The sequence below is a fragment of the Danio rerio genome, chromosome 5 (assembly GCF_049306965.1).
Source record: "Danio rerio strain Tuebingen ecotype United States chromosome 5, GRCz12tu, whole genome shotgun sequence".
Classification (NCBI taxonomy): domain Eukaryota; kingdom Metazoa; phylum Chordata; class Actinopteri; order Cypriniformes; family Danionidae; genus Danio; species Danio rerio.
The window spans coordinates 78286840-78302834 of NC_133180.1; the positions used below are offsets into that span (position 1 = coordinate 78286840).

Below are 15995 nucleotides of genomic sequence, written 5' to 3' on the forward strand. Positions count from 1 at the left end.
TCCTTTGGTTCCGAACTGTCAAAGTAGAAATAATATAGCAGTCAGTGTCAATATCGGCAGTAACTAAATCTACTTTTTATAGATTGAAACACAGCCCTAATCCACCCCCACCCCTAAACCCAACCAAAACGGGTTTGGCGTGTATTTGGATCATGTCACTTCTATTATATTAGAAAACACTTTTAAAGTGACTTTAAAAAAAAACGTATGGAAAATAATGTTAAAGTATGCTTGTTATGTGTTTTTTTTGCTTATTTAAAATATTAAAATAAGCTTAAAACTGTAATAAACTTCTTTTAATAGTATCTTTCCTTAACGCTGACTTTAATGCACACATCTGCATTGACTGATCATAGTAAATAAATGAACAGTTCAGCTGATTTCCGACAGAGAAACTCCTTTAGTATCAACATAATGGATGAAAATGCAAAAATAAAAGTTTATTCTAATTAGCACTTCTCAAAAACTAGAAAAAATCCACAAAAAATGAACCACAGTCTACATTATCTACACAGAAAAATACTTTACTGTTTTTACTTTTACACTCTGAAAACATTTTGGGTGAGAAAATGTTATTTTAACCCAGAGGTGTCCACACCGGAGAGTTCAGCTCCAACCAGACACACCTGGAGCAGCTAATCAAGCTCTTACCTCCGGGCAGGTGTGTTGAAGCAAGTTGGAGCTAAACTCAGCAGGACACCCCAGACATCCAGGACTGAGTTTGGACACCCCTGTTTTAACCTAATAAGCTAAATTGTCAGTAATGTATGGGTGTTTCCCAGTACTGGGTTGCGGCTGAAAGGGCATCTGCTGCTTAAAACAAATGCTGGAATAGACTTGTAATGAGTAAAGGGACTAAGCCGAAGGAAAATGAATGTTTTAAGCCAATGTTAAGATAACCCAAAACTATAAAACCTAATTGAGCTAAATTTACTGACACTTCAGTTGTTTTTGTCCATATTTGACCCGATATTTGGTTACTACAACCCAACACTTTTACAGTGCAAAATATGGACAAAACTAACCACTGAGTTGTTTTTTAATTACATTTATAGTGCAAAGTTGAACCCAATATTTCAGTTTATTGATATTTTACAGCCAGTTTAAGTTGAAATGACCAGCACTTTTAGAGTGTATTAAACAAATGCAGCCTTGGTGAACAGGAGAGACTGAAACTGATCAGGATTATTGATGAGAATTATCTGGCACACACACACACACACTAATACTCACTGACAAACTTAAAGATGATTGTGTGACTCTTCAGGAATATTCCAGAGAAATGTTCAGATCTTCTGCTGGTTTGTGTGTGTAGAAGATTTTTCACTTTAAAAAGTGCCATATTTAACCCAACACAGGCTTTAAAAAGCGATCATTAGTGGAGCGTTTCTGAAGATTGACAGCTGTCAGGATTCTGATCAACACTAGATGATAGAGACGAAACACAAGCTCCTGCACACTCTCCTGTTTAGTTGGTATTATTGTTATTATCAGTTTGAGCATCATTGTACTGGCCTGTTTCATATGGAGTTTTATTTACACCACAATTCTGTGCACAAAACATCATGTTTTAAGCATGCAAAATTAATGTAGCGTGCATGCTTACAAAAGATGATGTTTTGAGCACATAGAATTAGATGTTAACAATTCTATGCACAAAATATCCTGTTTTGAGCTTGCAGAATGACAAGTTGCGTGCACCTTGATAATTTAGTTCCCAAAACATGTACGTTTGAAGTGTGCAAAATGGCTTGTTTACGCATGTGCGAACAATTTTAAACACAAAATATCATATTCTGAGTGCACAAAATGAATTGTTGTGCACACATTGATAATTTTGTGTGCCAAAAATCATGTTTTGAAAGTACGAAATTACTTGTATTATTGTTAATAATTCTGTGCACAAAAGATCATGTTTTAAGCACGCAAAATGAATGTAGCGTGCATGTTTACAAAGATCATGTTTTGAGCATGCAGAATTAGATGTTGCATGCATGTTAACAATTCTATGCACAAAATATCCTGTTTTTGAGCTTGTTGCGTTCACCTTGATAATTTTGTACCCAAAACATGTACGTTTTACAGTAAGTGTGCAAAATGACTTGTTGTGCGTGTATTAACAATTGTACGTACAAAATATATTTTTAACATGCAAAATGGTTGTTGCATGCACATTAACCGTTTATTTTAAGTACGCAATATGGCTTGTTGCATGCACATTAAGTTTTGTGCACAGAAAGATCATGTTTTGAGCATGCAAAATTACAGGTTGTGTGCAAAAAATGTTTTGAGCATGCAAAATGGCTTGTTTACGCATGTGCGAACAATTCTGAGCACAAAGGATCATGTTCTGAGTGCGCAAAATGAATCGTTATGCACACGGTAACAATTTTGTGTGCTAAGAATCAAGTTTTGTGCATGCAAAATTACTTGATTGTTAACAATTCTGTGTGCTAAAGATCATGTTTTGAGCATGCAGAATTAGATGTTGCATGCATGTTAACAATTCTATGCACAAAGGATCATGTTTTGAGCACGCAGAATGGCTTGTTGCTTGCGCGTCCACAATTTCGGGTGCAAAAAAATCATGTATTGACTGTGCAAAATGTCTTGTTGCTCTCTTTTTAACTCAGTTTGGAGGTTTTCGTGCTCCCTTAGGACAGAAATCCAGCCAATCACAATTTAGCAACAATCTGATTGGCTGGATTTCTATCATATTGTAACAACCACAGAAACATCAAAGCTGAGTTGACAGGCATGCAACAAGTCATTTTGTGTGCTCAAAACAGAACTGTGGCACAAATATAACTCCATAGTCTGGTGCCTGAGAGATAAAGTGAGTGTGAAGTGAGCGGAGTAAAGAGCTCGTGCCTTACTGTGACGACTGACACCATCACAACAGCTCAGAGATTATGCAGAACACAACACTTATGCAATTGTGTGTGATGTGCTGTTGTAGATGTCGCTTTGTACTTTTAGTCTGAGCACAGCTGACAGAGCTGCTGCGTTTATTACTGCTACACACACTCCAAAAAATGCTGGGTCATCATAACCCAACACTGGGTCAAATATGATGAACCCAATGTGGGTTAAATTTTCAGTTCAATTTTAATGACAATTCTTAACTTAACTGATGGGTTTGTCCATATGACCCAAGATAAGATTAAACCGACTGCATTTTGTAGTCTCTCGCCTTCACAAAGATCTTAGAAACCCTTTCTTTCTTTCTTTCTTTCTTTCTATAAATGATGTTGGGTGTTGCACTGATGATGTGTCAGCTCACTTCCAGCATCAGCATGTGCTTTGTGGATCCAGTAAGCAGCGCTGAACCCACATTAAAAGTAAAATACTGCAGTCATCTGTAGTGAATACTGGCAAATGTTTTTAAAGCGTACTGTAGAAAGGAACTTAACCATTTAGAATCTGTTGTGGTGATTCTACAGTTGCTATGGTAACACAACAACTACAGTAATCAATGTTGTGTTTATTCTACAGTTGCTATGGTAACACAACAACTACAGTAATTGATCTGTTGTGGTGATTCTACAGTTGCTATGGTAACACACCCACTATAGTAGTTAACCTATTGCTGTGGTTCTACAGTTGCTATGGTAACACAGTTACAGTAATCGATGTGTTGTGGTGATTCTATAGTTGCTATGGTAACACAACTACAGTAATCGATGTGTTGTGGTGATTCTATAGTTGCTATGGTAACACAGTTACAGTAATCGATATGTGGTTATTCTATAGTTGCTATGGTAACACAACAACTCGTAATATAAACAAATGAGCCAATACTGTAGTTTTCGACAAGATTAGCGTACATTATACTTTAATACAGCACAGTTTACTGTAGTAAAATCAATAACAGTATTCATTACAGTTGATCAGTTGACTATAGTTAATATTACAGTACGCTGGAGCATTCATTAACACAGAACTGTACATGCTATAATATATACAGTACAGTATAATACATTTACTATAGTATTTACTGTAAATTACTATAGTATTTTTGATGGGTTATGCAGAGATCAGCAATGATGAGTGTTTGACACTTTATATATATATATATATATATATGAAAATGAGATGTAAACTGAAAATATTAGTCACCGAGTGACGCGGTCCGTCATTTCATGATTGATTTATACTGTAGGATGAGTACAGATGAAACACCTTACAGCCTTTGAATGTATTGAAGAGTTTGAGGTTGAACACAGCAACAAAAATCTGTTCTTACTTGGAGATTTTCTCTTGTTTCTAGTTCAAACATCTAAACATTCTTAAATCAAGAAGCATTTTCTAGACAAGCAACATTTTCTGTCAAAATCAAGTGCATTTCTCCTTAAAATTAGCAAAATAATGGGCAAAAACAAGATTATTTTTCTTGTTTTAGGAAGAAACTGACTTCATTTTGACACATTTTCAAAACAAACAAGATAATTGTGCTTCTTTTTATGAGAAGCTAGCTTAATTTGGACATTTGAAAAAGAAAATACTCTCTTTTAATGGAAAACTCATTTCATTTAGACGTTTTTGTTAGTTATTTTAAACATTTTTTACTGCTTTTTTAAGGAGATGCTAGCTTAATTTTGGATTTTTAATATATATTTGTTTGTATTCTTTTGTTTTTTTCTTGTTTTGATGAGAAACACAATTTTGACATTTTCTTTACTCTTTTTAAAAATTATTTTGCCAGTTTTAACAAAAAACACGGATAATTGTTTATCATTATTTATCTTAATTTAATGGTAAACTAATTTAATGTGAATATTTTCTACCTTTTAAGATTGTTTTGCTTGGTTTTAAAGAAAAGTTCACTAAATTACGACCCTTTTACGCTTATTTTTAGATTTTTATTATTATTTTGCTTGTTTAAAAGAGAAACTCACTTCATTTTGATGCTTTCTGTACTTTCTTTAGATTATTTAGTCAGTTTCAACAACAACAAAAAAAATATATTTTTTATAATTATCTTGCTTAATTTAATGAGAAACTAATTAAATGTTATTATTTTTAACTATTAAGATTTATTTTTTGCTTGTGTAATAAAGAAATTCACTTAATTTTGATGTTTTCTGTACGTTTTTTAGATTATTTTGACCATTTTTTAAAAACACAACAACAACATAATTGTGATTTTTTAAATGTAATTATTTTGCTTCATTTAATGAGAAACTGGTTAGATAATAATATTTCTAACTTTTAAGATACAGTAGTTTTGCTTGTTTTTAATGAATTTCTTGCATAATTTTGACCCTTTTACACTTATTTTAGATTTTTATTATTATTTAGCTTGTTTGAAGAGAATCACACTTTATTTTGACGTTTTCTTTACTTTTTTTTAGATTATTTTGCCAGTTTAAAGAAAAAAAATCACATCATTTTTTAAGATTATTTTGCTCCATTTAATGAAAAACTAATTCAATATTTGTTTTGTTTTTGCTTGTTTTTAAGGAAAAGCTCACTCAATTTGACCCTTTTTAAAACTTACTTTAGATTTTTATTATTTATTAGCTTGTTTTAAAGAGAAACTCTCTTCATTTTGTCTCTAAAACACCACACAAAATACTATTTGTTTTAAAAAAATGCTTCTTGATTTATGAATCTGTAGATATTTGCACTGTAACCAACACAACACCTGTAAGTAATGCACTCTTTTGTTGTTGTTGTTGCCGTGAAGGTAAATGGTCTTCTCCAGACAGATCCTCATGTCTGCTGTTGTTTTTGTGATGCTGATGGAGATGATTCTGCATTAATAATCTGCATGCTGTTCTTCTCAGATGTGCTCTGCGTACTGTACTGTACTGTACTTTACTGTACGTGTGTGTAAATAATGTCAGCACTTTATCAGCTCTCCAAGAGCTTCGACAATCAGAGCTGGAGCTTCTCGATGCTTTGCTTTAAAGACTGTATAGAGTTAGTTCCTTCTGAAGTTTATAATGAACCACTCGACTGCTTTTGTATTAAATGAAATAATAATTCTGCCTCCTGCTACACGTCACCAATAAATCTCTTTCATTCCCAGAGTCCCGTTTGCATTTATATGCTCACCAAACCTGCATTTATTCAGTAGAAATTACAGGAAAAATACTCAAAAATCAGAAATATTTTTATTATTTAAACAAGCTAGTTTCTGTTCGAATATTAATTATATTTGAATTGTTTTTGTCATTTGAAAGCTGACTTTTCTGTATAGCATCATTACTCCAGTCACGAGATGCTTCTAATAATCATGTTTTGTTCATTTTTCAAGTATATTTATCAAGTATATATTCTTATTCTTCTATTTCATATACAATTTGCATATTTTTATGTTAGTTTATTTTATTTATCATGTTGTAAATGTGGATAAGGTCGTTTTTTCAGCTTTCTTTGATGAAGAACGACATTTATTTGAGATAGAATTATATCTGTGACATTATGATTGTTTATCGTCGTTTACCCATTTGAAATCATCCTTAACAAGTATAAATATTAATTATATGTTTAAATTTTTTTAACCTTTTTTATGACTTCAAGCAAATGTGGACGTAGCATGTGTGCGCATGCGCAGTGTCTCCACTGTTTACCAGTTTTACATGGGATACAGCTGCGGATTTCACGTTAGTATATTTTTTAAAATAAATAATAAACTGTACAACTATAATTCATATTTTTACATTACTATGAGGGGTAGATGTTGGGTTGGGATAGTTGTAAACGTTAATAAAATACAATTTAATGTGTAATATAATAAATAATATAAATAATTCTCGTTATACCTGTGTTTACACTACTATGAAGGGTCAGTTTAGGCTGAAATGGGGGTATAAGTTAATAAAATACAATTAGTTGTTGATAGTATGAACTATTCTCATAATAAGTACCGTTTTTAAATTACTATGACGGATAAATTCAATTAATTGGTAATTAATAGTATACATAATTCTTGTTATAATGACTGATTTTACATTACAGTGAGGGTTGGGTTTAGGATTGGAATGGGGGCATATAATAAAACACAATTAATCGGTATTTTAATAAATAAAAAATAATAATTCTCATTAGCCTCCGGCCGCAGCTGTATCCCTTCTAGCAACAACCCCAGCAGATGTCGCTGGCAGAAATGACGACGCGCTTTTCCGCTTCAAAACAAGCATGAGCGTCACTTCCTGCTGAAGTTCAGCGCGGCTTCGTGCTAACATGAGTTTGAGAAGAGCAGAATAAATTCATCCGTTTATTAATAACAGCTTTATTATCTTCACATCGAGCTATTATTGGTGTTGACGGTGTTGGCGGGAATCTTCGCAAAGATGGCCGACGATCCGGACTCCATTCCTGAGAGAGAGATGAAGGTGAGCATTAGCAGCAGAACGCAGAGAATATTGATATTATTATGTTATTATTAATAATATTAGTCTCTCTGTATGTGGTTGAGTTAGTTGTATATAATCTATATTGACGGTGAGAGTTCCTGCAACTCGCGTGTGAATGTTTCCCCACGTGAATAAATAAACGATAACGTACTATTGTAAAGTGTATTATACTGTATATGTTATATTATCTACAACTCTTTGTTAATGAATGTTCCTACATACTGTAGTAGTAACTATAGTGAACTGATAAAGTAATAAATACTGTAGTATACTTAAGATTTTACTATAGTAACCTGTGGTGTATTGTAATGCACGTTAATGTAAAGTTACCCTGTACAGCTGTAGTAAACTACTATAGAATCACAACAGATTTATTCAGGTACTTTTACTATAGAATGGTTCAGAAAGTCAATAGTATTTACTGTAAATATCTTATTCAAGTGTTTCGCTTGACGTAAGAAGTATTGATCAGCCTTTAACTGACGCACTTTCACTTTTGTTTTAATTAAGTGATGACATAAACAGGTTGATTATTCATTTTTACTTTATTCATATTTTATAATTATTATCAGTCCAAAGCGGCTTTTCAAGAAGATTTACAATATTACTACAGTTAAAAGCAGAAGTTTACATGCGTGTACCAAAAGGCACATAACCATTTTAAAAAAGTAAGATGATAATAAGACTTAACTTTTTCTCTTAGGTAAGTTTAGGTGTGTTTCTGTCCTGCTTAACAGCAGAATAATGAGAGAGATATTGTTTGAGAAATATTTATAACTCTTCTTGAAAGTCAAGTTTACACATAGTAAGATTATTCTGCCTGTGATAAAGCTCAGATGATGATGTCAGGGTTTTGGAAGTTTCTGATTGGCTGATTGACAACATTTGAGTTAATGTAAGGCACAACTGTAGAATAGTATTGACTCAGTGCTCAAACACACTGCTTCCTTGTGTGACAACATTGGAAAATCAACAAGCCAGAATCAACAACAAAGCCAGATTACCATTAGCTGAATGACACTGGGAATAGACTGATGTGTGGAGACATGTGCTGTGCTCTGATGGAGCTAAGATTGAACTGTTTGGCCACAATAACCATTTGGAGGACAAAGGGGAAAGCGCACAAGCCTAGAACACCATCCCAACTGTGCAGTATGGGGGTGGCAGCATCATGTTGTGGGGCTGTTTTGCTGCAGGAGGGACTGGTCCACTTCACAGCATAGATGGCATCATGAAGACAGAACATTATGGAGAAATACTGAAGCAACATCTCAACACATCAGCCAGGACATTACCACTTGGCCACAAATGGCTCTTCTGAACAGACCATGACCCTAAACACACTGCCAAATCAGTTCAAATGTGCCAACAGAGTGAATGTATTGAATTGGCCATCACAAAGCCCTGATCTCAATCCTATAGAGAATGTGTGGGCAGAGTTGAAGAAGAGTGTGTGAGCAGAAAGCCTACAAATCTGACTCAGTTACAGCAATTCTGTCAGGAGGAATGGACCAAAATTCCTGTAAACTAATGTGAGAAACTTGTGGAAGGAGACCCAAAACACTTGACCAAAGTTATACAGTTTACAAGCAAAACTAAAATACCAAGGAAATGTGTGCAAACTATTGACTGTCTAGAAATTAATAACAAATTCTCTCATTATTCTGGCATTTAGCAAATTAAATCATTTAGTTAATCCTAACAGACTTAAAATATTAAACATTTATTATGAGTTACCATCAGAGATTTTTACAAAAATGGTTATGCTGCTTTTTTTAGAGTGTATGTAAACCTCTGCTTTCAACTGTATATTGCAGTCAAAATTAGAAAAACGCAGGGCTTGTGTGTAAGTTGCACAGTATATAAACACTAAAAACATCAACATGTGCTGGAGTTTATGAAATGTCAGATGTTCTGGTTGTTTATTATTTCACACATCACAAACCTCAGCATGCAGGAGCCAGATGCAGCTTCCCTTCAGATTCACATGCACAGAAGTTCAATTCAGTCTGATCGGCTGGTTAGTTGAGTGTAATAGATGCTATGTGTAAGCTGTTACTAACACACACACACACACACACACACACACACACTCTCTGCTGCTGTGCTCTTCTGAATGTGTCCAGGACTTCCAGTTCCGTCAGATGAAGAAGATCCGTGTGTTTGAGTCGTGTGCGGATCTGCCGAAGGAGCGCTGCAGTCTGCTCTGCGTCTCCAACAGGTACGGCCTGACCATCGCCGGCCGAGAGCGAACGCTGAAGCTGTTCTGGACCAGAGACGTGATCGCAGCCGGACGCACAGAGGGAAACCCTAATGACACCGGTGTGTGTGTTTCTGTCTGTGTATCATTTCTCTATCTGTCTTTGTTTGAGTATGTGTGTGGTGACTCTGCTCAGACTGTGTTCGCTCAGACTCAAACTCATGTGTGTGTGTTCTCAGTGGAGTGTGCGTGCGCAGTGACAGCAGATATGGACGTGTGTCTCCATCATATTTCTCTGAGCAGTGATGAGCTCAGTCTGTGTGTGTGTGGATCGGGAGACGCTGCGGAGCTCATCATGCACTTCTACGACATGCGCAGCTTCCTCAACAAGGTCAGTGCTCGCTCTTTACACTTCACATGACTCCGCTTGTGTCAGTCGATGATTTACATCTCAAACATGATCAGCGTCTGCAGTGCATGATGGGAAGTGCAGCTGTTAGACTGATTTCTTTTTAATCGTTATTATTACTTTGAATAATAGACAGTATTTAATATTTGTACTGCTTTTTTAGAAGACATCTAAATAATTAATATCTAATCCTGCTAAGCTGACATTAATAACTATAATAACATAAATTAATCGATATACAGCATTATCGCACTGCTACTCATGTGACACTGCTGGTATATCTCTTCATTGGTGAGAGATCATGTATGTGCTGAACACCAGTGTGTGTGTGTGTGTGTGTGTATGCTTGTTTTGTGTGTGTTGTCCAGCAGGACGGACAGCAGAAGCGTCCCTTCTGCTCCTTCAGACCGCCGGCTTCTCCAAACACGCTGGTTCAGGATCTGAAGTGGAGTCCGGTGGACGCGTCCCGCCTGGCCGTCTGTCTGTCTGACGGCAGTATGATGGTGCTGGACGTCCAGGACTCGGTCACCGTGGTCGCTCAGCTTCCAGCATCTACAGGAATCACCTGCGGTCAGTGTCTGCTGCGTTTATTCTGACGCTGGTGTTTGTTCTCCTAAAATAAATGAGTTCTGCATCAGAAGATGAAACGCATGAGGCTTTTAGAGGCATTTTTTCATATCAGATGTGAAGCTTGTTGTACTCAGCTTTAGTGTTTTTGTTATGGCACATGTTTTTATGCACATTTTTTACATTTGTGCACATCTTGGAATTTCCATGTAGTATTTTTTATGCGATATTTCAAAATGCACATTGAATAGGTGGATGGAAACACATCTAGTCATGCATCTGCTTAACAGTGAGCTTATATCAGGGTTTCCGCAGGGTCTAAAATTTGCCATCATGATATCTGCAGAAACCTTGTTATATGTGTGTATGTGTTCATTTATTTCTCTCTGGACCTGCAGTCTGCTGGAGTCCCAAAGGGAAGCAGGTTTCTGCTGGGAAACAAGACGCCACTGTGGTTCAGTTTACTCCGGTAAGTCTGTTCAGTTTTATATATGTATATAATGTGTTAGTATCGCGCTTCTTATAATAATTACCATTCCTAAGCAGCTTTACAGAAAGGTGCACATTATTACTACATTACAGTGTTCTGATGGACTTGTGGACTTGTTTGTGTGTGTGTGTGTGTCTGACAGACGTTACAGGCCAAGAAGGTGATCCCGTGTCCCAATTTCTACAGTCAGGATCACCCTGTCAAAGGTATCATTCACTGTTGTTATTGGTGTGTGTCGGCACTAGGGTTGCCTCCTAGTGCCGTTTGTGCATGACATAACGGCATTATGGACACATTACTGTCTCACACTGACCGCCAAGTCACGGTCTGAGCAGTTTAGCTAAATAAGCCGGATAATTGTCATGCGAAAATAAGATTAAGAGTGTTACTAACCAATGAAAGACATGCCTGAGCTGTGCTTCTGCAGAATTCCCTCATTGTGTGTGTGTGTGTGTGTGTGTGTGTGTGTGTGTGTGTGTGTGTGTGTGTGTGTGTGTGTGTGTGTGTGTTAGTGTTGGACGTGTTGTGGCTGAGCACCTACACTTTTGCGGTGGCGTACGCAGCAGCAGATGGATCTCTGGAGACGCCGCCGGAGCTGGTGGTGGTGTCCATACCTGTAAGTGCCTCGCACACATACCTGTGTGTGTGTGTGTTGGGTTTTTGTGCATTTGTGTGTTCGCTTGTGCATTGGTGTATGCACACCTGTGTGTATTTCTGTGGGGTTTGTTTGTTTGTTTGTGTGTGGGTGTTTGTGTGTGTGTGGATGTTTGTGCGTTTGTTTGTTTGTGTGTGTGTATGTGTGTGGGTGTTTGTTTATTTGTTTGTGTTTGGGTGTTTATGTGTGTGGGTGTGGGTATTTGTGCGTTTGTGTGTGTGTGCATGTGTGTGGGTGTTTGTTTGTTTGTGTGGGTGTTTGTGCATTTGCTTGTTTGTGTGTGTTTGTGCGTTTGTGTGTGTGTGTTTGTTTGTTTGTTTGTGTGGGTGTTTGTGTGTGTGTGTGTGTGTGTTGGTTTTTTGTGCATTTGTGTGTGTGCTTGTGCATGTGTGTATGCACACCTGTGTATTTCTGTGGGGTTTGTATATGTGTTTGTTTGTTTATTTGTGTGTGGGTGTTTGTGTGTTTTTTTTGTTTGTGTGGGTGTTTGTGTTTTTGTGTGTGTGTGTGTGTGTGTGTGCGTGTATGTGGGGGGGGGGTTGTTTGTGTATAGGTGTTTGTGTGTTTGGTTGATGTTTGTGTTTTTGTTTGTGTGTGGGTGTTTGTGTGTGTGTGGGTGTTTGTGTTTTTGTTTGTGTGTGGGTGTTTGTGTGTTTATTTATTTGTTTGTTTGTGTGTGGTTGGGTGGTTGTTTGTGTGTTTGTTTGTTTATGTGTGTGTGGTTGTTTGTGTATTTGTGTGAGTTTTTGTGCTTGTTTTAGTTTATTTCTGTGTGTGCGTGTGTGTGCATGCGTGTGTGTTTATGCATGTATTTGTATGTGTTTGTGTGTGTGCATTTGTTTGTTTATGTGTATGTGTTTGTTCATGTCTGTGTATGTGTGTGTGTCAGAAAAAGGATGAGAAGAGAGACGAGCGCTACCTGAACTTCAATGATCTGGTGTACGGCACCTGCACTGAGAGACAGCACCATTATTACCTGTGCCACATCGAGGACTGGTGAGAAACAGACACACACACACACACACACACACACAGACATTATGAGGATTCTGAGTTTTGACATGGGTCTGTTGTTGTCCGGCGCAGGGATCTGGTTTTGGCTGCTTCAGCTGCTGCTATTGAGGTCAGCATCATCGCCAAACAAGAGGACAAGGTAAATCTCCTGTTACCCCACACCGACTGTGACGAGGGGCTTTATATACTTTACACACAATTACATCAAAGTAAAGAGCATTAAAAATCCCTTCATTACTGAAACACCTTAAAATAAATCTGACTTAAACACACAGCTAACATATTTATATATCATTATTGCTTAAAATAAACCAGAAATAAGTGAGAATGAAACAATTTCTAGTTTTATTTTGTTTTAGTTTGTTATTTTGTTTAATTTGTGCTCTTAAATAAAACCTTGAGCTAATAAAATGCACAATTTAAACTAACATCAAAGTAGAAATGACTGATTGTTTAAATATTATGAGTACAATGATTGTAGATGAGGGATATTTAAGCCAGATCCACCAATGTGCAGGTGAACTGGGAGCTGTGGCTGCTGGAAGACGCCAGTCGAGCGGAGCTTCCTGTCACGGAGAACAGCGAGGACACTCTTCCTGTGGGCGTGGCCATCGATTACACCAGCCAGGAGGACATTCAACTGTGTAGGAGCTGTGTGTGTGTGGTCACTAGTTGTGTGTGTGGTGGTTGTGTTTAGGGTGTGTCTGTGTGTGTTTAGTGCTGTCACTGGTTTTTTGTGAAGTTGTTGTTTGTGTGTGTGTGTGTGTAGTGATGTGCTGTGTGTTCTGTGCTCCTCAGCTGATGAGAAGAAGGTTCCTGCTGCACCGACGCTGCTGCTGCTCTCCACTGATGGAGTTCTGTGTCCGTTCTCTTTACTCAACCTGAACCCGGGAGTCAAACAGCTGAACGCCACTGCGGTACCACTGCCGCTGGACGGGGAACGAGCACCCGCCGCCAGTAAGAGCTCATACATCTCTTTCTATCTGTGTTAGTGCTGTCAAACAATTAATCGCATCCAAGATAAAAGTTTCTATATTTACATCATAGATACACACATGTACTGTCTATATTTATTTATACAACAGTTCTGTCTGATTCTCGAATCTGATAGGCTGATAGCCGTGAGATATTTAAGTAATATCAGCAACCGTACAGCCTTTTTACCCTTTGTGTATTACTCCGCGCATACAGCCAGCAACAAGCAGAGAGACACTCTACAGTTTGACAAATATTACTGCTGTTGAACAAAATAATGTACTTTTGAGGCTATTTTAGTGGAGAATGTAGTAGTTTAGATTGCAACTATGCAGTTTATTTATAAGAATAGTGCCTATTTGAAATATTTACAATTTCTGAGAGAGCTCGTCGACAGCCATTATGCTGTGTTCACACCAGACACGGAACGCGCGGATAAATCGCGATATTCGCGCATAAATAGCCGCGTGAACATTTGAGTTTACTCGCTTCATACGTGCGTCAAAATTCACATCAGAACAGACGCGGATTCGCGTAATGGGCAGGGCTTCTGTCTGCCCGAAGACTCAAGCTTCATAGCTAAAAGGCTAACATGGATTTTATGAAGAAAATAACAGTGTTTATGTGCTTTATGAAGACTGGAAAAGTGTCGATACGTTTAGGGTCGTGTCTGAGTCCACTACATGCTTTCAGAGGTGCAGCAGCTCTGTAAGCTCTTAAACTCCTCCAGAAACTGTACCTGGATGACGGAGGCTTTCAGAGGTGCTTCTGACTGAGCCAAGCCCAGTTTGATGAACTGTTGTCGGTGAAGGCTGGAGGATTTCCCTTGGAACACCGACAACAGGTTCTGCGTCACAATCACGCCCACACAAGAGCAAGCTTCTGATTGGTATGATGAAGTTCAGATTTTTGAAATCGAGAGATTCGCGCGAAACGCTCGTTAAGCGCGTCAAACGCGCAAAACGCTCAATTCGCCCCACGCCATCCGAGCGTATCGCGCCACAGTATTCGCGCGTTTGCATTGACTTAACATGTAAATCACTCGCGCTTGACGCGCGTTCCGCATCTGGTGTGAACGCAGCATTAGCCTGCCATAGTGTAGTAGACTAAAGACCGTTGATGTTGTCTATCCACAAGATGGCGCCAGAACCGCATAATGAGCCTTTACGCTTAGCAGATATAACAGTCTGAATTCTGACTACAGCAGGTCAGATCATTATTAAACTGGTGAGCACACCTGCCAACACTCCCGTTTTATCCTGGGAGTATCCCGTACTTCAGACTAGTCTCCCGCAACCATCCTGTTTTTTTAAATCTTCCGGAAAACTCCCGTAATTTCACTCACCCTCCTATTTGGTACAGACTGTAAACATCCCCGGGTTGCCAACTTTGGTACAGTACCTGAACGCAGCGGCCGCCCAAAACCCACTGCATCCTATCCCGGTTCTTAACAGTGTTATGCCCAGCTAGTGTTGTTCCCATACTGATAAACTACTGAAAAGAGTTTTTTTCTATTTTACATGATTCCTTTTACAGCATCAATGTTGTAAAGTAATTAAAATACAATCAGTTAGTTTAGTTTAAAACTTTATTAATCTCCTTAGGGCAATTCATTTCGACATGGTGTATATTTCGACACATATATTATAACAAGTATGACACACTTAACACAATAAACATCAACACTTAACAGCAAGTACAAAGAAAAACAAATAATAGTCCATCAATTAACTACATTTATTACATAACCTAATTGCTTCAGGCACAAAAGTACATTTATAAGGATTTGTGAAACATCTTATTGTCCTTAGACGTCGGCATCATAAATGCTCGTGTTATAAACCCACGGCGGTGAAAAATGTAATGTAAATGCTCACATATCAGGAATGTGCGTTGTGTTGGCAGACAGAGAGAAGCAAAGTCTGCATGTGTTTAGCGTTTTTCCTTATCGCAAGCACAACAGCAGTCTGGTAGTGATTGCGTTGCTTTTTTCGGGGTTAATTATTGTGATATCCCGATTGCAGCAGAGAAATACTGCAGACTGTAACACTGTAAGAAGATATCTCTGTAGACTGATGGCATTTCATGTCACGTTCAGCCTTATAATCTTAAAATAAGAGCAAAATCAGCTGTTCTGTCATCACTTTAGACATTACGCTAGAGAATCATTCAAACACTAGCTCTATAGTGATGTTGGTGAATGAGTAACTGCTTCTGCTGTTCTGACGTCAGCTGCAGATGTGAATGAATGGCGGAAGAAAGTAGTTCCTCATAAAAAGGGGTTTTTAGACTCTCTGTGTTTGAATTTCTTATTTATATAC

General features: G+C 37.6%; 1 protein-coding gene across 4 annotated transcripts in view; it reads left to right on the plus strand.

Moving 5' to 3' along the window:
• The first annotated feature begins 7162 nt into the window (after window positions 1-7162).
• Window positions 7163-15995, plus strand: part of nup214 (nucleoporin 214) — a 43440-nt gene continuing 34607 nt past the window's right edge. For 2 of the 4 annotated variants that reach the window (XM_073951710.1, XM_073951712.1), the window contains exons 1-11: window positions 7163-7343; window positions 9491-9686; window positions 9804-9955; window positions 10342-10543; window positions 10939-11009; window positions 11173-11236; window positions 11543-11646; window positions 12575-12681; window positions 12772-12838; window positions 13217-13343; window positions 13498-13656. In XM_073951710.1, the coding sequence (XP_073807811.1) occupies window positions 7302-7343; window positions 9491-9686; window positions 9804-9955; window positions 10342-10543; window positions 10939-11009; window positions 11173-11236; window positions 11543-11646; window positions 12575-12681; window positions 12772-12838; window positions 13217-13343; window positions 13498-13656 (1291 nt within the window). In that variant the 5' untranslated portion in view covers window positions 7163-7301. The remainder of the gene's footprint in view (window positions 7344-9490; window positions 9687-9803; window positions 9956-10341; window positions 10544-10938; window positions 11010-11172; window positions 11237-11542; window positions 11647-12574; window positions 12682-12771; window positions 12839-13216; window positions 13344-13497; window positions 13657-15995) is intronic. The other 2 variants (XM_073951711.1, XM_073951713.1) reach the window with 1 other exon arrangement.